Source organism: Eulemur rufifrons, chromosome 15 (genome assembly GCF_041146395.1).
Source record: "Eulemur rufifrons isolate Redbay chromosome 15, OSU_ERuf_1, whole genome shotgun sequence".
NCBI lineage: Eukaryota > Metazoa > Chordata > Mammalia > Primates > Lemuridae > Eulemur > Eulemur rufifrons.
In genome coordinates this window covers 15,821,461-15,845,164 of record NC_090997.1, presented here as the reverse complement: position 1 = coordinate 15,845,164, position 23,704 = coordinate 15,821,461, and the positions used below count along the sequence as shown (strand labels likewise).

Below are 23,704 nucleotides of genomic sequence, written 5' to 3'. Positions count from 1 at the left end.
ATCTGCTTAGGATGTTGGCCACACAGCAGTCACTTCTCAGAATGTGGACAAAGGTTATTTTCATTATAAAAAATGGGTACTTACATTTTTAAAAATTGAAATTTTACTAGAACTTCCCAAAGTGTGCAGTATAAGCAAAGAAGTAAGGGAACACTCGAGGCAAGATGGTAATCCTGGTGATTTCTTCAGTGTCCAGGTATATAGCATCAGGTTTTTAACTAGAAAGAGCAAATGGAAAAAATGGAAGTATAGAAAAAGTAGGCTAATTGGAAATGTATTAAGGGAGAGGAAAGAATTAGCAATGATTTTGAAGTTGGAAAAATAGGAGAATTGTACAGCATTGACAGAAACGGAGACTGAGTCCAGAGTTAGGGTGGAGGTTGGAGACAGAGTGATTTTACAGCAAAGATGAGATTGGTCTTACCCATGTAGGCCTTGCTGCTGTAGGCCTTTTGATTTTAGCTGTAATTATAATTTATCAACAAATCTTTCCTTTCCTTGGAACTTGGGAAGAAACTTCTTTATGCAGCATGGAATTTTTGTCCTTTCCCAGAAATAAACATGTCTAAGTTACTGTATTGAAAATGTGACGGTGAGTTAATTAATGGTAAAATGGAAGGCATTTATATATTTTAGTTCAAAGTGATAAAGTTTCACACTTCCTCTAGATTCAAATGATCTATAATCTAGAATAGAAACAGAAATAACAAGAGAGAGACTGAACACAGGGAGAAGAGAAGACAGCCAGCCATCTGCAAACTTAGGAGAGAGGTTCAGAAGAAACCAACCCCGCTGACACCTTGATCTTGGACCCTAGCCCTCAGAATTAGGAGCAGAACATGAAGGAGCAGGCTAATGGCAGAGATCAACCCCTGAGAGGCTTACTGTCCAGCGAGAGGCGTAGGTGGAGGGGCTTATTTCTCCCTCCCCCACATCTCTGGCAGTCAGTGGGCTCTGGAGTTGCTGGAGAGCTCTTCTACCTTCACAAGTCCAGAAGCTGCTGCCACCAGTGAACTGGGATCTTCGTGAGGATGAAATGACAGGCAGCTGGCACCCTCGGGGTCACTTTCTGTCACCACAGACCTGAGCCAAGAGGGCAAGTGCCATCTTGCTTCTCCACCCACCGTGCACCTTTATCCTCCCCAGGAGACCTCAGCCCCTCAGTTTTAGTCTCACTCGTTCTCACACAAACATTTGCCGACTCTGGCCCAGACTGCAGGAGCCACAGGGGACCAGTGTGTGACCCCAGAGCCTGGACATTCTGGGTGAGCTGCCTTTGGAGAGAGGGACAGAGACGACCAGGGTGCTAGCTTTCCTCCACTCAGACTCTTTTTCTCCCCTTCCCCCACCCCACCCGTGGCTGCTGAGACATGATTGAGCCAGGGCTTGCAGGAACTGTTTCTCTTCTCTGTTGGTGCATCTACCACGCCGGGCCTTCCACAGAGAGTGGGGCTCAGAGCTTTCCTCTAGGGGTCCTGCAGCGGACTGAGGGGTGCTCAGACTGTGAGCTCCCTGCCCACTGGCCCTCCTTGGTGCTGCTTGCCCGGTGAATCCATCAGTGTGGGGCATGCCCCGAGGCAGAGGAACATCGAACCTGCTTGGGCACCCCATGGGCAACTTGGGACCAGCGTGCTTCTCCCTGGCATGGTCAGGGATTAATCTTTGGGATCAGGCACAGGCCCACAGGCCACATCTCCGTACCCCCAGGTCTCAATCACATTGCTCGGAGGCAAGGAGGGGAGATTTGTGATTGGGTGAGACCACTACATCCCTTTCCTGGTGTCTCTGCCTAGAAGGTGGGAGCAGCTCTTTGACCCCTGCTGAAATAGATCCCTTGCCATACTCCCCCACCTGTCTCTGCTGTGGCAGAGAATAAGGACTCACCTGAAATCCCAGGGCCCCACCCACCACCTCGGACAATCAAGTGCTTCTCTGGAGGGACTAGAGCCTGTCATAGGACCCAAAAACAACGTTGCAGCATTTACTGCATCAATCATACAGGGTGTGTTTGTTTCTCACCCACAAACACTATCCACTGTCTCAGAGATTAAACTGGCATGCCATGGTCTAATTAAAAGAAAATCCAAAACTAAGACGCAAAAGCTGCTCCAGACAAGAAGGTTATCAGCAAAACCTTCACTGGTATCTGGAGAGAAAGATCTCCAGATACATGAAAAATCGGAATGAAAAGACACCTCCAAAAGAAAACTATAATCTATTTATCACTCATATAGAGGGACACTTATTTAAATATTAATAGTAAACACAAAAATAAGTGATTTTTTTTTTTAAATCTCTCAAATGTCTGTTCAATTTCAACTTGATGTGATCAATGCCACACCAGGAACTCATGGAATTTGAAAGTGGTACAAGAGCAAGTCAATTTTTTTTTTAGGTTTTAGGAAGATGAATCGTTGAGAAGGATTCCTCATAGCTGTATAGTAACCCAAACTATAAACTTGCCTGGCTCTATGGAGCAAATTAATCAGATACTACCTTGAGAAATGTCAGTTTGGATGTAAGGAGTAAAATGAACTAACTAAAAGCTGCTTTAAAACTCCCCCATTTTAACACCTATGTAACTTAAAAAAAGACACCTCATAATAGTATTGACAGTCATTTGAATTTTTGAAGACATAAGTGAAACTATTTTGCATGGAGACACAGCACATATCCTTTACTCTTTCAACTTCTAGAAATAGCTTGAGAGTTTCAAGTCCAAACATCCCCCTCCTGCCCAAAACTTCATATTAGTGGTAATATTTTCTACAACTATTTTGAATTTCACCACAGGTTATATATTGTGGCTTTTTTCCCTTCACTCTAACATTTATGGATAATCCTTTTTTTTTTTTTTTTAACTGACAGATGTTTGAAACAATAGATTGGAATTCATCCTCATATGAATTTTAGTTTCTTCCAAAGTGTGCACAGTGATTAGCACCAAAGGTTTGCTAATTACTAAGAAAACAAACAGTTGGCACTTCTGCTTTAGTAGGTTACCTACCTTCAAGAGCATTGGCCATTGGGTCTTGAAGCAGATAATTAAAAAAGTGTTTCCTTTGAAGTAGAAGGGGCCAAAGAAAGCGAGAGTAAGCCCAGCACAATAGGCCTCACAATTGAGTGTTAGGAACCAGATGGCTTCATCTGGTAATTTTGGTACCTAGGTGATAGGCAACACCATACCAGAAATGGTGGCCACAGTCAGGAGACCCTGTCTTCCCCCAGGAGAAACAAAGAAAGGGATGACAGGCCTCTTTTTACATACACAAGTGTGAGAGATGCCAACCATCCAAGAGAACATTCCAGTTGTTCTTGTGAAGCAGAGCCTCTCTTCTATCTACCCACAGCCCACCAAGGCTTTTGGAACCCAACTCAAAAACTTTTAACACAATTTTTGGAAGGAGGGGTGATTTTTTAAAATTTCTGTGATCATCTGATTCAAACCTCTGCACTCCAGGAAAATGCATCTGTCCATACATTATAAGGAGTCCCAAGTCCTCTCAAAGACCATCCATGGACCCAAACACCAGCAACTCTGGGTTTGGAAGCCTTCCAACTTGGATTTCCTCAGTTGCATTCATTCATTGGCACAGATGGTCTCAAACTCAGAGGGTCTTAAAATCCCCCATATTAAAATCACCTCGGAAACTTTAAAAAATTCCACTGCTTAGGCCAGGCCACATCCTGTTCCAATTAAATCAGAATTTCTGAAAGTGAGACCCAGGAATTAACATGTATGTTTTAAACTCTCCAGGGTGATTCCAAAGCGCAGCAAAGTTTAAGGGGTAACACACGTCTCTTTATGGTCACGCAATTGATCTAAGTGCTCTATGGTTATTGGTTGTTTTTAATAATTGTGTCAGGAACAAGAGAGAGGAGTCAGCCGTGGAAATAATTTACTTAGAATTATCTCGGAAATAAGAAGTAAGGTGAGGTCAGGTATGTGCATGCTTTCGCAGCGCTTTCTCTGGGTCAACAAGCAAATGCAGTTTCTTCAGCGAACGCCAAGGGGCACTCTCTCCCTCCCCGCTCTACCTGGAACGACTTCCCCTTTCTAACCGCACAAAGAGCCCAGCCTCCTCCCGGGTGACATCACAAAGGGCCGGTCCCCCGCCCCTTCGGCGCCACCACGTGTGTCCCCGCGCCCGGTGGCCACCCGACTCAGTCCCTCGCCGGCCAGTCTGGGCAGCGGAGGAGGGTGGTTATAGTGGCTGGAAGCTTCGCTATGGGAAGTTGTTCCTTTGCTCTCTCGCGCCCAGCCCTCCTCCCTGGTTCTCCGCAGCCGCTGTCGGAGCAGAGCACCGGGAGGCGCGGGCTGCAGCTGCGGCTGCTTCTCCCCGCCCGGGCGGCCGCGCCGCTGGACAGGTGCTGAGCGCCCTCTGAGCCTCCCTTGCCGCCTCCCACCTCTGCCCGGCTGCCGGCTGCCGCAGTGCACATGGGGTGTTGGAGGTAGATGGGCTCCCGGCCCGGGAGGCGGCGGTGGATGCGGCGCTGGGCAGAAGCAGCCGCCGATTCCAGCTGCCGTGGGGCCGTGCGCCCCGGGCGCCCCTGCGAGCCCCCGGCTCAGCCACTCAGCCATGGGGACCTCTGCGAGCAGCAGCACCACCCTCGCCTCCTGCAGCCGCTTCGCCCGCCCAGCCCGAGCCACGATGATCGCGGGCTCCCTTCTCCTGGTGAGCGCTTGTGAGGACCCGGGGGCGGCGGCCCCGGGGGAGCAGGACCCGCTCTCGGGGAGCAGGACCCGCTCTCGGGGAGCGGGGCGGGTCCTCGGGCCGGGGCTTCGGGAGGCGCGGGGCTGAGTCGACTGGGTTGGAGGGGCGTGGGGGCGCGTTGCAAGGGAAGGCAACACATCGGAGAGCTCCTACTAGGTCATCTGGGGGAATCGCAGGGCTCAGCCGAAGCTCGGGAATGAAGGCGAATTGTTTTCCTTGCAGTCTGGCTGCGCTGGAGGAGGCGCTAGAGGTTGCCGCCCGGCTTCCTGCGCATTTCAGGGCTTTTGCCCCTACTCGGCCTACCTCGTACCCCCCTCCCCACCCCCACAGCCCCACACCCATGGCTGCTGCCCTCTCCGCGTGGTGTGGGGCAGGGGCTGCGGGGTAGGGCGCCGAGGGCTCGCGGTGGCCGCCGCTTTGTTGCAGCTGCAGTGTCATGTCGGGATGCTACCGCAGTGAGAGAGAGTGGTACCGGTGCGCGCCGGACACTGGGGACCTCCGGCTGCTTCCGCCCCGTGCATTCCCGAGCAGGGCGCAAGCTGCCCCCTCCTCCATCTCTTCACCCTCTCTAAGGTCTCTTGGCTCGGGTGGGTCCCAGTTTCTGCACGCCAGACAGAACCCTTAGACCCACTCTCAGGCGCCTCCAAAGCGCCGGCTCCCAGCCAGCCAGCTCGCTGCCACTCGAGTGGGGGGAGGGGGAAGGAGATCTATATAAAGGAAGATGAATTTTCTACAGGCTTTTTTATTCCTCGTTTACCTGTGGCTAGGCAGGTGACCTCGCAGGGTGGTGCAGGCGTCTTCATCACTCAAGCTGCATCCACGTCTGGGCATGCCCTATACATAAGTCCTCCATCACTTACCTGGTCAAAGCCTGAAACCACTCTTGACCCAAAACTTACCTTCAACTTTCCCCAAATCCCCTCCCCTTATTTCCAAATATTGGAGTGAAGGGTCAAGTTGGGTGGAAGAAAATTTGAGATCAAACCCTTTTGAGCCACTATAAGCTTCTCATGCCTATCTTTTATCGCTGCAGGGAGGATGGAGATTCTTAGCTAAAAACCAAACAAAAACAAAAAACAAGAGCTTGTTTTCATGGCAGGGCTGTGTAAGGGAAAAGGCAGGCTCGCTGTCTCCTTCCCCAAAAGGGCTTAACTCCTGGCCAGCCAACAACCGCTTAGATCTCAGGGCATTGCAGTTGCTATGGCCTGAGAATTCATCCTACAGACATTCTGGTTCCTTGTGTGTGTGTGTGTTTTAAGAGGAAGAGAGAGACTAAAGAAAAGTTTGTTGCTGTTAGCATTTATAATGAGGCAAGTCCCAGTCTCCTTTAGAAACTCTTTCTTTTTCCATGTTTAATTCAATTTATTATCTGTATCTCCCTACCTTGTCCTTTAGAAACTCTTTTCCGCCCATTTGTAGTAATGGTAAAGTCAAGATTTGTCTCTTTGAAACAAAGGTGGTTGATGGTAAGCAGTAGGGGCATCTCTTGGGGCACTGATCCTGGATTGACAGTCTTGGTGTAGAGAGAAATGCAGTTCAGCCCGTGGGAACACTGATTCTAATATCAGGGGGGTTAGATCTATCATTGAGTTTCCTTTTCAGGGCATTAGATCCACTACTGTAACCTACCACATGTTGGTTGCCTCCACCACATCTGCTTATTATACTCCTCATGGAGTCTACTCCCAGATTAAATCTCAAGGCATTGTGCAAATATTTCGTTTATTAATATTTTACCTTTTAGCATGAGATAGGTGCTTAAAGAAGTCTCAATGTAATCATAGGGTAAGTTGCCTTAACTAACTGGAAAATGGCCCAGCTCCTTTTTCTTAAATCATCAAACTCAGCTTACCTAAAAACTGTGCACTGGATTTGCAACTGAAGACCTGAGAATTTAAGTATGGCTGTTTAAAAAATAAATAAATAAATTAAAAAAAAAAAAGAAATTTATAATGGGGCTTAGAAGCAGTCTCAAGGCAATAACCAATACAGGATTCCTTATTCTTCAGCTAACTGTAATAAAAAGGCCTCACTTAAGTTCGTGGAATAGCATGGGGTTGACCCCATCGTCCTAAAGGGTGACTCAGAGGGTGTGCCAGGGATCACCAGGGACTACGTCATAACCCCCAACCAGGGGTGGGAGGAAAGGTCTTTTGTCTTTCCCACCCCCATTCTGCATGCCCAAGTGCTCAGGACAGGCTTTGTTAATGTGTAAAAGGATGATCTCATGACACTATTCTAAGGCGTATTTATTCCACTGGGATTCTTGGCCATGTCTAAGTGACAGACACCAGGTACTGGAGTCCGGTAAACATGGCAGGGAACTCAGAATGCTACTGGGAGGTGTGGTGGGGAGGTTAGTGACATGCCCACATACTGCAGTTGGACTAAAAAATAATAATCTCGGTAAAATATTCTGTTCATTATAACTTTCAGTTATCCCTTTTCTTTCAAATATCTCCCTTTTCGTGTAGCAATATTTATTGTCATCATTTTTTGGTACTTTTTTTGGTTATGACAGGCTAACTGCATGAAGGATAGCTTACTATAAGCTTTCAAAAGTACTAATATATATGCATACAATCTGATATTATATATATATATATATATATATAGCAATTATATATGTGTGTATATAGAGAGAGCAATTACTGTATGCCAGGTGCTTTATATACAGTATCTTATTTATTTGCAGCATCTCTGTGAAGCAAGTGGTATTATCTTCATTTTACAGATGAGAAAATGGAGGCTCCAAAAACTTTATTGGTCTGTTCTAGGCCACACGTGATGGCTCTGGGCTGGAACCCAGGACTGCCTGGCTCCTCAGCTCATGTTCTCCCTCACCCCTGTGCCACACTGCCTGTTTCACAAGTCCAAATTGCTTGATAATAAAATGTAACAGCAGAGAAGGCTCACTGGGGGAAAGTTGAGATGGTGGTTTGGTTAGTTGCAGAGCATAGATGAGAATTACATGAGTGCCTTTGGAAGGAAGTGTTCTTGCTGCTTGCACGTCTGTTTCTGATGACTTGAGGCGTCTGTGTAATATTAGGAAGTAAAACACAAACTGAAAGACACGCTATGTGTTCCAGTCCAAAAATCTGGAAACAAGATAAATGAGACCGTTAGGATTGCGCCAGTGTTAAGGAATGCTCTAGAAGGGCTTGCCTGTTTGACACTATTAACACATAGTCACAGATGCCTCTTGCCCTCAGGGAGCTTGCTTTGACTGCACAGATAGAATGTTGGCGTTGGAGCAGTCAGAAGAGAGGGGAGCCATGAGGGATAAGGAAGTCAGTTCTGAAGTTCTGGAAACCACTCTTTTGCATGTATTATGGATTCCAGATAGAGGGCCATTTGCTGTAACAGCCTGTCCAGCTGTGTGTTTGGCTAGAAAGCACCAAGTATTAGTGTTTGTACCTGTCATTGACGCTGGACGTCTGGCTTAGTGCTACCTCTGGACCTTCACTTACCAAAGTAAATTACCGGGGAATTGGTACACGGCTCAGGCTGTCCTATTAGGCAGGTGTCGGGTGGTCTGGTGGTGGCTGCAGTCCTGAGTTATGTCAAGATTTGGTGGCAAGTTCAAGTAGAACTGTAAATTAGAGCTATCATATCCAAAGGATTTTCTCCTTTCTATGCACCTTAATTCTACAATCCTAGAATGTGAAAGCTGGGAGGGAGGATAACACTCTGCTGATCTAACACCCTATATTTTTTGGTGGAGGGAAAAAAATAGAAGTGGGGAAGTGATTTATTTTTCATGTTCACAGTAAGCCTACATTGAGCTCTCTCTGAGTGAGACACTGCCCTTGGCAGTGGGAACCCAGGGATGAACTGGGATTTGGATCTTGCCATGAGGGTACAATTAATATGGCAAATACGATGAACATGGCCATCAGCAGTTCCAGCTGGGTTTCACTTGCTCATATGGAATTCGTGGTTGAATGTATATGCCCAGAGTCCTACACCAAATGTGACTGATGTCAAAATCTTTAAAATACCCGAAATAACTTCGGCTGTTAGTCAGAAAGACAGAGAAAGAAAACACTCCCAGTCTCAGAATGACATACATTAGCCTCGGTAGGGAAGGTGACTTACAGTCAGAGGCATGGGGAAGCTACAACCCGCCCTGGCACGCGGGATTCCTGATTTGCCCCGTGAGTCATCCCGACAGTCAAAATGTGTAGAATGGGATGGAGCTTTCTCACCGAACTGTTTCCAAAGGCATATGTTTGAATCTGCCTCAGGTTCAGCCCCAAGCAAACCGACCTCCAGTGTAAGAAAACTACACAAGCTTACTAAGTCAGCAAGAAAAAAATTCCTTGTAAATGGGATTTAAGGATTGCCTTAAGCTGGGAGAAAAAAACTGAGACTAAATAGGCATAGATCCACTGGCTGCCCATATTGCATATCTTAGTGTAGCTAAATTTGGACAAAGTCTATCTAGCTGGACGTGGTAAGCACAGTTAACAGCATATTTTCCAGGACACTTTGCAGATAGTCCCTTTCTCCAAGTGTGTCCTTATTGGGTAGGCGCAGTAGGTATGAGCTTCTGGGCTGGCTCTGGCAGGTAGTCTGTGGACTTTCTGCCTTGTAGATCAGGATGTGGAGACATCACACTTTAGCTTTGCACTTGCCTACTTCCATATAGAGGAAAATCCTCTTTGGAGGCTCCACAGGCAAGTTGCAAATTGGTTATGTGCTCGACTGGCCCTTTATAAAGCATGTAAACTAGCTTAAGTAAACTTCATTCTTTTTTGGGGGAAGAGGTGATGGGTAATGGTCAGATGCATTATCAGACGACTCAGGGCCAGTATGAGTTGAGCGACTTTTCCTTGTGTAAACCACTGTGCTTGTTTTCCAATAAGCACTAATACCCTGCTGGCTCTCTTCCCCCGAGCAGGCCTGGCAAAGTCCGGTGATGCCAGGTCACCAGCAACTTCTTGGCAAACTCAGGTGCTTTTCTTCTGTGACAAGAGGAGCCCAAGTTATCTCTGACCTTTGGGCGTGTGTCCAGTGATCACTTGGAGCTGACTCAGTCTGGACCATTATACGCAGATATGACACCTGAAGCCATCACCGCAGTCAGCTTGGTCTCCAAAGTTGAATTCCCAGTTAGCATTAGCAGGAGCCTGGGCTTGGAGGCTGCTGCAATAGCAGCTGCTGAGCTTTGATTCTTTAGGAAGAGGGGCGAGATCATGAATAAATACTGGCCTTGCCTCAGGGTTTGTGTTTGTCAAATACCAGAAAATAAACAGGAATCCTAAATTGGCTTGTGTACTGCCACCTGGCTTTCCTACCACCTCCCATTTCCAGCCTGAATCCAAGAGGAAAGGAGACCGGGCAGAGATTATAACCTGGGAGGAACATGGCAGATGTATGTATGGGTGGGACTTAGGGCCATAGCGAGGTAGGGCTCACTGATATTTAGGCTGCTGACTCGAAGCAGTAGTGAGCTCACTGTTCTTGAAGGATGCTGAAGGCCACCAGGAGGATTTTCACGTCAGTGCCCTGGCTTTGGAGATGACAGAAATTTGCAGTGGTGGAAAAGTTGTGCTCAGAGGGATCTCAGGCAGGTGTGGAATCAGGCAGGGTATGGGTGGGGCGGTCAGGGCACTGCCCTGTGGCTTCATCATCTCTTCAGATATTTGAAAATTATGCTTCAGAATTTGTTCTAAACAAAAACAAAATAAAAACGAAAAGAAAAATAGAGGGGAGCTTAGTAAGCTACATCATAGCAAGGCTCATTATCTAATCTTTATATAATTTTCCGTTTGCTCCTCTGCTGCCAGAACTGCCGGGTAGCTCTGTTGCTTGGCGCCATTTGCAAATCTGTTTCGGGAAAAGGAACATGAGCTTAATGGATTTAGGAGAGAGGAAAGGAGTGAGTTCATGAGTCCTGGAATCAAATGAGAACAGTTGTGGATTCAACAGGGCTTCAGCTCTGAGAACCCAGAGGGGAGGAATAAGAAAGTGGCTGTTAATAGTAATCATTGATATTGATGTCACCAGCCCTTATTTACTGAGTGCTTACCATTGACATTGCATCGAATACCATCTACAAACGATCTCAGTAAATCTTACAAGTCTGCGAGGCAGTAGCATTAGCCCCATTTTACAGATAAGGGAATGAAATTTGAGAAGGTTTACGGTCATGCAATTGGCGACTGCTGGAGAGAGGATTAAAATCTAGGTCAGCGTGGCTTTGTGCCCACTGCTCTTTCTGCCAAGTGTGGGTAGGGGACAGGTCACTTTAATTTACCAGAATTTTGTTTCCTATAAAGCAAATGATTTTACCCAAGAGTTGAACATTCTTTTTCCGGAAATCACGGAGCAGTTCTGCTCCATGATGGTGCTTGGAAGTTCTGCCAAAACTAGTGGTTATAAAGGGAGAGCAACCTGTGTGTGGACTGAAAGGGGAGGGCAGAGAGTTATTGGCAAGCATTTTCCTATGGTGTGATTCTGACGGGCAATGGCACCATGGCTAAAATGGAAAGATACTCCTGCAAATTGCAATGTTATAAATAAGGGGTGGATGCTCCGCTTTCCTGCTACTTGGGTCATTTTGAAAAATATTTGCTTAGTGAGTAACAGTGTGACATGGGTTCTGCTTAGCAATGTAGTTTCAACTCACTTATTCTGAGAACTTGAAGACCTTTTAGGGTTTTCTCTGCTGCTGGCCTAATTATTTGTATAGGATAAGTGCATGGGCTTGTGCCATCTGTCAGTAGTATTTCTTTTGCTCACTTTTCATTTCAGGTCTCTTAGAAACTGGCGTAACGCCATGATTTGAGTGGTCCCATAGGTGGTGTGTGTGTGGTTTATCAAACTCACTGGTAGCACCTTCTTAAGCAAGCTATTAAACATCTCTTTGAAAAGTGTAGAGACTGAGTAGACTAGAAAAAGGCAAAGGGTGAGAGGAAATTGTTTAATCATTTATCCTGGGAAAGAGGTGAGAATTCTGGCCTCTCAAAGAATCTTTGGGACAAGACCATTGCTGATTTCATTGTATGTATGGCCAGGTCTGCTCAACCAGGATTAGGAGATATGGTAGGGTTGAGAAGGGAGAAAGAGAATCAAAGTCAAATGGTGACAGGTTTCCAGAATAATTTAGCTGGTTATTATTCAATCTTTGCTCTTCCTTTATGTCTACAAATTCATGGTCCCTTCTCTTGAGTTTAAACCTTACATACCTCGTCCAGGAAAAATAACAAAATGGACAAGGTTTGTATGTGTTTCCTCATTTGGAATGCTCAGGGCCAATGTTGTTATTCCATCTCAGCTTCTCAAAGACAATGTGCTATTCATCTTTGTGTTTCTGGCTCAATGCCCTGACACATAGTAGTTAAGCAATAAATGATTGCTGAATGAATTCCAGAAGGATCTTGCTTTAAACTAACTGTTCATTCATTCTAGACAAGGGTAGCTGGAACTTGAGCTACATCTCAATACTTGGAACTACAACTCAAGGGTAGTTGAGTTATTAAGAAAGAACATTTTAAACTTAAGCAAGTTGGCAGACTAGAAGAACCTAGTGGATATGGAATTTTCTTTATGTGTCTTCTGAATTCAGCTCTTTTCACTGACAGTATTTATGGATAGTTAGAACCGAAGTCTATGTACTTGCTCATGTTCTGCTTTTCCTTACATAGATATATTTTTCATCCATTTAAGAAAATCTGTGGAGCATCTATTAAATGTCAGGCACTGCTAGACTCTGGGTATATGGTAGTGAAAGGTTGTTCATAGTCTCTCCCTCTTGGAGTTCATAGAAGGCGTGACGTTTAGTAAGAACCAACCATTCAAAGAGCAGAAGGAAGAGCATGCTAGTAGGAGGAAATAGCACCTGGAAGGGCTCAGAGGAAGGAGAGAGCCTATGTGTTCAGAGAGTAGAAAGATCACTGTGGTTGGTGCTCAGTGAATGGGGGCAATGGGAACTTGGATTGAGGTTGAAGAGGCAGGCAAGGGCCAGATCAGACAGAACCTTCTAGACTGTGAGGGCATCAGACTACGACTCAGTGCAGTGGGAAGCAGGGTAATGTTGTGGCTTGAATTTGATTTTTTTTTTCACTCTGGCAGCTCTGTGGACAATGGGTTAGGGAGGGGAGCGTAGAAGCAGGAGGCCAGTTAGAATCTTTTACAGTAGTTCAGGGCAGAGATGACAGTACCAGGGTGGTGGCAGTAAAGATGGGGATTACTAGATAGAGATTTTGGAGAGAGTTTACCAGTGTGACATAGGAGGGGGCAGGCGGTGTTGAAAGAAAGCACTTATCAAGGCTGACTCCCGGGTTTCTAAGTCGAGCAGTCTATGATGATCTGATTACTTTGAAAGGGAAGGCTGGGGGAAGAGTGGGTGGGATTGGGAAACCCGAAGTCTGGATGTGTATTGAATAACCTCCAGGTGCCTGTGACTTGTGTCAGTTCCAGGCTTCATGCCTGCCATTTTTTAATAGCTGTAATCCCTCTGGTTGTTAGTGTGTCGAGCCACTCTGCTGCTGTTAGGTACTTGGATCGCTGCTTCCCCTGCAAGCAGCACTAATGAAGTTGTCTCTATACAAACCAATCCCTCTTTTTTTCCTTTTGGGTTGTTTCCCCAAGGTCTATTCTCCAACGTGGAAGTGCTGGGTCAAAGGAAATGAATGAACAGTTTTATGGCTTTTGCTGCGTATTGCCAGACTGTTTTCAGGAATACCGAATTAATTTAGAGTGCCATCAGCCACCTATGAATGTGCTTTCTGCTCTACAAGCCTGCCAACATTGGAATTTATAACTTTAATTTATTTATGCTGCTTTAAATATGTAAGGGTCCTTGGTTGTGCAAATTTGCATTTCAGTAATTGCTAGGAGTGTCATAAATTTATCCATATGATGATTACCTTTGTATTTATGTATTCATGTAGTCTCCTGTCTTAACTATGGAGCAGAAGTTATGTTAACCTCATTTGCATTAATTTTTTATATATTTTTGTTATAAGCTTTTATTGTCTGTGTATGGCATATTTTTTACATTCTACTTTTACTATTATTATATTTAATAACACAAAAATGTAAGTTTCTATTTTTAAACTCATTTTCTTTTTTGTGTCTGAGAATGTTTTCTTTTTTTGTTGTTCATTTCGTTTTAACATAACAGTCAGAAACTGATCGCTTTGCAGGTAGGATAAATACACTATTCTGATAACTTTGAGTTTTATATTTGATCTTTTAAATGTTGGGTTTGTTGACTTTTCTGAACTTTAATGTGGTATTTGTGGTAAGAAGTATGTCAGTGTGTTTTGTAGGATATTCGTACACACTGTGTGAGTAAAGGATTGTATGATAGAATAGATTTGGGGAGTACTGGGTTCCACTAAGTCACCACTGCTGGCAGCTCTTCTGCAAGGCCTGCTGGAGGCCTCAGTAGGTTAGTACTAATTGTGCCTTTCCAAGAGAAGATTCCGATCAGGAGCATTTTCTAAACTTTTAGACCAGGGGTTGGTAAACTTTATCTATGGAAGAGCCTGATAGTTAAGTATTTTCAGCTTTGTGGATCATGTGATCTTGGCAGTAACTATGCAGTTCTGCCTTTGTATGGCGAGAGCAGCCCCTTGGCAATACCTAAAAGAATGGGCATGGCATGTTCCAATAAAACTTTATTTGTGGACATTGAAATACAAATTTTATTTAATTTTCATATGTCACAAAATATTCGTCTTTTGATTTCTAAAAACTGTTCTTAGCTTGCGGACTATACAAAAACAGGAAGGTGCTAGAGGTTGCTCACTCTTTTTTTAGAACATAGAATCATTAACATCTTATGGGACTAGATCAGGGAAACTTACTGTGGAAATGCTTACTTAAATTCTGCTCTGGTCATCTAAATTGTACTTACTGATAGTAAATCCTTTCTCCTCTCTTGTGCTTTCTCATTTGCTATATACCAAGTTTTTATTTTAAATGTTTTGAAAATGCCAGTTGGCCCTTGTTTCTCTTTTAAACTCTTTGTATTTTTGCTTTTTAGTATGTTCTAAGTCCAGGAGGGTGTGTTTCAGGATTACCGATTTTTAAAATCTGGCATCTTTGATATACTTCTCAGGAATCAGATATTTGCATTTTAATTGGGATGTTTTCCAAGATTGTCTAATCCCAAGGGAATAAAGCTAAACTATAGTAAAATGATAAGTTGGTGGGAGTGAAATTAAAATAACATTTATGAAACACTTGCTATGTGTTTAGGCATGTTCTGCCTGCTTTATCCGTATTAACAATTAATTCTCAGAACCATCTCTGAAGAGTAGGTATTGCTCTTATTATCTCTTACACTGATGAGGAAACAGAGACACAGGAATGAGCCATTTGCCAAGGCTGCTCAGAATTAAGGACAGAAAAAAAATCCTAGAGTTTTTCCTACTCTCACACCACTCAACACAACACTTTTGAAACAAGATTCTCCAGTGGACACAAGCTGGGTGTCCTTTAATTCAATTCAGTTCTGATGCTGTCTACCAGGAGGTAGCGTTGGATCCTGTAGGTTGAAGGCTCAGCCCCACGAGACTGCCCACACTTCCAGTGGCCAATTGTAAACCCCGGGTTGTTTTACCTGTGCTTCTAACTGGCTATGAATTGGTGTTCCAACAACCCCTCCTTGGGTTTGATTAATTTGCTAGAGTGGCTCATGGAACTCAGAACTTACATTTGCCAGTTTCTTAATAAAGAATATAATAAAGGATACAGGTGAAAAGCCAGCTGGAAGAGATGCATAGGGCAAGGCATGTGGGAAGGGATGTGGAGCTTACATGCCCTTTCTGGGTGCGCCACCCTCCACGAACCTCCAGGTGTTCAGCTATTCAGAAGTTCTATAGACCCCATCCTTTTGGGTTTTTATGGAGACTCCATTACTTAGGCATGATTGAGTACACCATTGGCTATTGGTAATCAACTCAACCTTCAGCCCCGTTTCCCTCCCCGGGGGTTGGAGGTGGGGCTGAAAGTCCTAACTCTCTAATGTGCCTTGGTCTTTCAGGTGACCACCCTAGGGGCTCCCCACCATCAGTCATCTCATTTGCATACAACAAACACTCATCACTCTGAAGATTTCAAGGTTTTAGGAGCTGTGTGTTAGGAACCAGTGACAGAGACCAAATATATATTTCTTATTATGTCACAGTATCACACCCAGCTAGTACCTGATAGAACTGGGCCTGCCCGGCACACTCCAGGCTGAAATAGGTTTTGTTTATATGCACTTTCATGCTGGAGTTGAGCACCTGCTGAGGTTGTTGGTTTTGCCTTGGTTTATATGCTCTTCTGTAAATCCTTAGTATGTACAGGGTAGCATTCCCTCTCCACCTAGCCTACTGTCTTGTATGTAATGCCAATTCATTTACTACTTAGTGATTAGATAAATGGGCAGGCTGTTCTTGCCTTCTTCATGTAGGTGGAGGTCTTAGAAATAGTTATTTCTAAGGAGACGAGGTTCTGTGGTCCAAGGCCTGATTGCTGAGTGTATACACTTCTTCTGCATTGCAGATTCCAGGGAAAATAGGATCTGGGTTTTTCCTTTTTCCAGTGTCCCCTGAGCTTGCCTCCTTCCAGTCCTGTAGTCAGCACATTCTAGCCTGGCATTCTCTGTATTCACCAGCTTTAAATGCAGTCCCTGCTTTTGCCCTAGCAACGGAAGACATTTTTTTTTTTTTAATCAGAGAGGATAGTAGGAAATGCAAGAGCTGACTAAATTTATATAACGTCATTGGGAATAGTTCTATCTGTGATTCGTGGAAACTTTATCCTTAAAGCTTTCCCCTTCATGCATTCTTTTTTTCTTTCAAATCTAGAGAATTCCAAGCAGCCAGAGTCTTGATATTACAAATTTCATGTGATGTTCAAAATAAAATGGTCCAAAATTCTGGGAGTGGTTGGTCTAGTTCTGCTGGCTTTTGCCTTTTGATAATTTGTTAGTGGGTTTTATAGTCACCATCTCGGGAATAGCTTGGTTGCCTTATCCTCTCTACGGTAACTGAGTTTCCTCTTAAAAATGCTAGTTTTATGCAGCATTAAAAAAAATTCTATGGTAAACTCACAGGCAGTCTCTCTGCTTATACATTATGAATAGACAAAAGTTCATCACTGCCTTGAATTTGCTCATATCCCATTAAAAAATTATTAGAATTTGATAGGGAACAAGAATGACATAAATAAGTTGTAATTGTAAGCCACAAGGAATCTGTTTGTTTATTTGAAGGATGAAGTCACAGAGTAAAAATTGTTAAAGAATAAATAGGCATCAACATTCTGATGTGTATTCGCATATCTGTGTGCCTCTTGTCGTCAGTCAGGCCCATCTCTGTGCTCTGGAGTAGAAGTGACAACAGGACAGGTGTGACGTGGCTCACCAGAGTGAGCACCCAGACCTTGGGAGCCTTAACAGCCGGTCATTTAGAGCTGCCTCTTCCCTCTTTTGAAATTTGCTTTGTTTTGGGTTTACCTTTTACTCAGCCAATAAATATAGTGCTCCTACAGCCTGTACGGTTTGGGATGGCACACTGATATCTGCCTCATTAATCCATTATTATTGGTGAAATATTAATAAGTGTCTTGGGTAAATGAAATTTTCCAAATAATGAAAGTTTAAACCAGGGTGGAGCATAGATAACTTCTGGAGAGTAATCTCATTACGCACTTATCATTCTAAGCACTAAGTTAGTGTAATCTTTTTTAAAGAAATGAAGGGGAAATGTTTTAACCCTTTGGTACATTTGCTTATCATTTTAAGCACCATGCAGAGCATGATTCTTGTAAGGCACTTGTAGTTCTGTTAAAACAGAGTGATATCCTCGGGGTCTTAGGAGATGAAAGGAGCTATTTCCTTGTACACTGAAGGCTGTAAGGCCAAACTGCTGTATCTCTTGAGTTTTTGTGGCTACAGTGTGGAGGCTTTTGGGTTTTCTCATACTTGCTTTATACATGCGCTCATCTTCAACAACCTCCTCCTCCACCACCCTTAATTGGCTGCTTCTAATTATTTATGGCCTGCAAAACCATTCATTCATTTGGCCAACAAACATTTGTCAGGTATACCATGAATGGGGTCGTTGGAGACTTGGATAAGATCTGTATGTAAAATAGACCTGATCTTTGTCCTTATGGGGCTTGTGGTCCAGAGGGGAAAATACACTAAACAGATAAACGTGTAAGTACAAAATTACGGTGGCCATATGGGGAAGAAAAGGGAATGAGGGGAGATTGTGAAACCTGTTTTCAGCTGGAGAGAGGAGGGCCAGGATGGCATTCCACCGGAAGTCCTGTCTCTGTTAAAGAGTTTGCATTTCATCCTAAGTCATGCGGGAGGTGACTGAGAGTCCTAAGCAGGGGATGAAAGGATCATATCTGGTGTGTGCATTGGAGTGGGTGTCATGAAAGGAAGCCAAGAACTCAGTATTCATTGCTGGACTCAAAGAGGAGGTCTGACGGTTCTTGTGAGTGAGCTTCTGGTCTCTGTATTTTTTGACATTTTTATTTTTTTTATCATTTATTTATTTACCTTTAAAATTTCAGAATATTACAGGGGTACAAATGTTTTGGTTATATAAGCTGCCTTTGCACCACCGGAGTCAAGCTACAAGTGTGCCCATCCCCAGACAGCCCGCACTGCACCTGTTAGGTGTGAATTTTGACTACTCAGTGCAGGTGTTGGCAGACTTTTTTGTAAAGGGCCAGAAAGTAAATACTTTAAGTTTGCAAGCCATATGGTCTCTGTTGCAACTATCCAACTCAGCCATTGTAGCATGAAAAGCATAGTTAATACCTGCATGAATGGCTGGATTCTAGTAAACTTATTTATAGGAACAATTGGCGTGTGGGATTTAGTTTGCTGACCCCTGGCTGGGAGGATGCTTTGCTTATTATTTCCATGATCTTCATTATTGAGGTGATTGCACTAGGGAGGAAATGTAATCTGTGTGATTGTCCCTGGCCTTGAGCTGCTTATAATCATTATGGGAAGATAAGTATATATATCAAGGAGGCCATCAGCAAACATTATAAGACAGCATGTAATTAGGCACCAATATGAGGAACAGAAACAGGAAATGTGACAAAGAGTTTGCTCATCTCCTTGGAATCTGAGTGTCTAGGAATAGTTTTAAAGGCCTCACAGGGAAGCTGGAACTTGACAGAAATAATCGAAAACACTTAGAGGGTTAGTGGTGAATACAACCTAGTCCAACCAGCTAATTTTGTAAATGAGTGAAACAAGGTCCTGCTGATCCTTAAGACAGAACCTGGACAAAAACATAAGCCTTCTTCTGTTCTCCAAGTCTTTGCTTGAGTTTTCTTTCTACTTCAGGTCTGGTCCACCCATGGGCTGCAAATACATGTATAGTGGATTCCTATTAATAGGGAGAAGATGGCATGAAAAATTCCAAGTTATGGGTTATATTGAGACTTCTTTTGTCCTGGAAGAAAGTGGTTCTCAAAAAGACTATGAGCAGTGTGGTTGTATCTGTCATGTAGAATAGGAAGGAAAGAAAAGAGAGACTGAGGTGCGGGATGAGAAGAGAAGGAGGTGATTATGGAAGACAGAAAAATGCATTCACTGACATGTGGACAAGAAGATTATCTACCTGTCTTCAGTCAGCGGAATCTCTAAATTAAGGCATATCCATATTGTTGAAAAGAACGTGTTGACAGTTAGAGAGAATGCAGTAGTCTGCCTGTCCTGATAGATAGAAGAGGAACAAAAGCAAATCCCACAACAGTATGTATGGCCTGTCCCCTTTAGATAAGTAAAACAAGACAAAATCAAAAGCAATGGAAGCAACCAACTTAAAGTATGTATGTGAGTATATATGATGTGTAGGTGCTCTGAAAAGGGTCTGGAAACATGTGCACCAAAATTAACATAAAGTCTTTGCAGGGATGACTGGATTTGGGCAGAGACTTAAATGTTTTACTCTGTACTTTCCAATTATTAGAATTATTACAAGAATGTTTATTTTCATGATAAAATGCTAATTATTTAATAATTTAATTAGTATATTAAAACAATTAAAAGTGCCAGGTTGGACAAGAGGTGGAGAGGGTGGTCCTGACAGTGGGGTTGGGCTGTCTCTAGAATGTATCTCAGAATCGGAGAAGATCAGAGCCAGTGAGGTCCTGGCTTAGTTCGGGGTGTCTAAGACTTGGTTGGGCATCAGAATCACCTGGAAAGATTAAAAAGAAAACAAACCAAAGCTAAAACAAAATAAATTCCTGGCCCCATTGCAGACCCACAGTAATCTCAGATGGTGGGACTGGGGATGTGAATTTTTTAGGACGCTTCCCAGGTAATTTTGATGCTGCACTTGAGGACTGAGGCTTTGCTGAACCTCTGATCTAGTTTATCCACCCCAGTACACATGAGGGCATTAAGGATCTTGACCAAGTAGGGCTCAACCTCAGGTCTTTTGGCCCCTACTATTTTGCACTTTGCAATGACTGTGCCTCCTAATTCAGGTGTTTTCCCTAGTATTAGCTTTAGGTATCACCTAAACTCATTTTTTATCATACAGGGACCATTCTTTTTTTTTTTTTTTTTTATTTCAGGATATTATGAGGATACAAACGTTTTGGTTACATTTTATGTCTTCGCCTCACCCAAGTGAGGTTTAGAGGTTTGCCCTTCCCTTCTACAATGCACACCGTGACCATTAGTTGTGAGTTTGCCCTCACCTCACCCCAGGGACCATTCTTAAATGTTGATTTTGAACTTGATCCATCTCATCCCCACTACCCATTGCTGCACCCCAAGAATCTCCTTTGGGAATGATTTTTACGATGTTTTCATTTTCTTAGAAACCAGGCTAGTGAGAAAAGGTCTTGTTTTAGATCATGAGTTGACTGAAGGCCTTAGGAGAATAACTTTTCTCAGGTGCCATCTATGTCTCTACGTAGAGAAAGGGACATGGTCACCTCCTCCTCTCAGCAGGATTTCAGCAAGGAAAGAGAGCCCATAGGGCAGTTCCTCCAGCTTTGTAACATGGATGGATTTAGCCATTTATTTTAGACTAGGAAGAGGCCTTGGGGGTCCCTCTAGCTCAGTGATTTTCAAAGTTGTGTTCGGCATAGACCTTCCTTCAAATGGATTCCTTCTTGGAAGCCCCATTAGCAAGTTGGTAAAGCTGAGTTGCTCTGTTTGAGGCAGAGGTGGGGGCTTGGAGCCAACCTTCCATCCCTCCCTGGCCTGCGGGCAGCTCAGAGAGCTGTGTTCTGTCCAGTACCCTTTTGAGTCCTACTGGAAAACCACTGATTTCTTCCTCTTTCCCCTGCTTTAAGTAATCACCAAATCCAGCTGATGTGAACCCTCAAAACTGTCTCCTTCTCTCCATTTCAACAGCTACCACCTTAGTCCAAATCACCACCAACTTCCACCTTGGCTCTTACCTTCTAAGTGGATTTTTTTCATCTTCTCTCCCTCTACACCCCTTTCACCTTCCACCCTACAGCCAGATAACTTTTATATTCACAAATGTGATTACGTGCTCCCTCCCCTCCATGTAAGCATATAATGACTTCTTATTGTGTTTTGGGTTAAGATCACATTGTGGAGCCCCTTTCAAATTTAACTGTGGCCACCCTGTTGCATCTTGAGATAGAGCCACAAGCTTTTTAGTTCCTGAGCTGAGCTTCCTTCTGCTTCATACTTTTGCTCTGGGGTTCCCTCTGCCTAATCCCCCTCTACTTCTCCCTTCCTGGTGTTCATTTATACTTCTTCATCCTTAAAAGCTATATCAAAACATTTCTCTAACTTCCTTGAACTAGGAAGCACCTGTTACATCCCCTCTCATAGGACTCTATCTCTCCTTCTCAGCAGGAATCTCAATTCTAGTCAAGTAATTACTGATATAGTCATGTTTTGTCCGTCCCACCTTAGAATGTAAACTTCATAAGGGCTGGAACAGCATTCTTAAGGTTCTGTCCTCAGCCGTGGCACAGTGCCTTGTACACACCTAGTAAGTGTTCAATAAGTATTTGTCCAGTGAATTCATAGTGTCTGGTTTTTGCACAGATTTAATTTCTAGTGTTCAGCCCAGGCCAGTCTGCAGAGGTATCGCTATTTGTTAGCTCTGTTTGTACGAGCTGGAGTTGCCTCCTATAGTATGAAGTAGTTTCGAGGTCCATTTTTAGAGACACATTGTCTAAAGTGGGTTACCCAGTATGATACAGTTTAAGCAGCCCTGAATGTTGCTTAAATTGGAAACTTGATCTGATCTGTTATTCTAAATGAGCAAAGAACTATAAAATCCACTTAAAGTGTGAAAAAGTGTGGGGGCAGTGGGGTTGTAAAATAGCTTTAATGTCCAGCTAGGGACACCTCTAGTACTTCAGTGATCAGGGGACTAACGCAGGACCTACCATCCCCTACCATAGATTTAGAAGACCATACCCTGGGGGAAATATATGAAGCTGTAGGAAGCCTAGCCCCAACTCCACACCCAGACAGACACACGCAGTGCTGTTCGTGACCCCCTGTGCTTGTTCTGCAGAGCCACCCTCCTGGGTGTGTGTGTGGCTGACTGCCCAGCCTCCCACACAGGTAGGGAGGCAGGTGTATTAATAGATCACACGGCACATCAGCGTGGTATTAGTCCCCGGTCAGCACCCCTGGCCAGATCTCGAGTTTGATTCTATGCTTTCATTTAAAGTATGATAATCTGCCATTTGGGTTACTTATCCGTCTTTCAAACTTTCAGAACATTGCAGCCATCTAGAGCTGCTTTTGCATGTAGACACTAGATAATAAAGAACTCCAGGAAGTATAGAACAGAGCCACTTTTGCAACCTCTTGGGTCAGATCTTTAGTGCTGGGGAGATTAGGTTTAATCTTGTCTTCACACACTTGCCAAAAGGAACTTGGGCTCCAGAGAACAGTTCCTTCTACTGAGTGCATCTGGTGTGCTCAGAAGAGGGTGACTGTGGCTTATTTTGCAAATAGAATGAACAAGGAAAAAAAAAAGTTAAAGTCAGAATGAAAAGGGAAGACATTACAGAATTTATCATTAGGCAAAAGATTCTTTTTCTTGGGGCTCCAAGATAAGGTTAAGCTTCTTTTTTTTTTTTTTTTTTTGAGACAGAGTCTCGCTTTGTTGCCCGGGCTAGAGTGAGTGCCGTGGCGTCAGCCTAGCTCACAGCAACCTCAAACTCCTGGGCTTAAGCGATCCTACTGCCTCAGCCTCCCGAGTAGCTGGGACTACACGCATGTGCCACCATGCCCGGCTAATTTTTTCTATATATATTTTAGTTGGCCAGATAATTTCTTTCTATTTTTAGTAGAGACGGGGTCTCGCTCTTGGTCAGGCTGGTCTCAAACTCCTGACCTTGAGCGATCCACCCGCCTCGGCCTCCCAGAGTGCTAGGATTACAGGCGTGAGCCACCGCGCCCTGCCAGGTTAAGCTTCTTAATAAGAAAATCAACCACTATGCTTTTTTTTTTTGTCTTAGATTATAGAAAAAAATAAATGTATTCTCATAAGCTGAAAATTAGTTTTCAATATTGTCATTTAACGGGAACAACTCTGGGATAGGATAAAGGACTTCAAAGGAGGTACTCTGGGGTCAAATAGTTAAATTTTGGAGTGGAAGGAATTGAATCTTGGGTTGTCAAGGTGCTAGGAGGACAGAAACTCTGATCCCTTTAAAAAACTTCTTGCTTCATTCTCTTAGTTACTGGTACAGGGGCAAAGTTAGACGGAATTTGCCATATCAGGAAGCTGGTAGTTTGAGGCAGCCATTATTTTCTTGCTACATAAACTTTTTCCATTTTATAGAGGGTAGTGAACACCGTCGAAACCTCTCAATCTTCACTAGTGTCGAAAAGCTTTCTTTTAATACATTTACCACCCTCTTCTCAGAAGGACCTCAGGATTTAGTACCACAAATATAATTTCCTGGGCCCCAAGATTTCATTCTGGAAACTAACGGAAAATCCTTTCTAGCTGGGTGAAGTTTCTGTTCTTTGAATAAAATCTAAATGT

General features: G+C 43.8%; 1 protein-coding gene across 1 annotated transcript in view; it reads left to right on the top strand.

Annotated features, from left to right (window-relative positions):
- The first annotated feature begins 4,154 nt into the window (after nt 1-4,154).
- TNFRSF21 (TNF receptor superfamily member 21) overlaps nt 4,155-23,704 on the top strand; it is a 68,979-nt gene continuing 49,429 nt past the window's right edge. Inside the window, exon 1 of the mRNA XM_069487296.1 lies at nt 4,155-4,676. Within this exon, the coding sequence (XP_069343397.1) occupies nt 4,581-4,676 (96 nt within the window). The 5' untranslated portion in view covers nt 4,155-4,580. The remainder of the gene's footprint in view (nt 4,677-23,704) is intronic.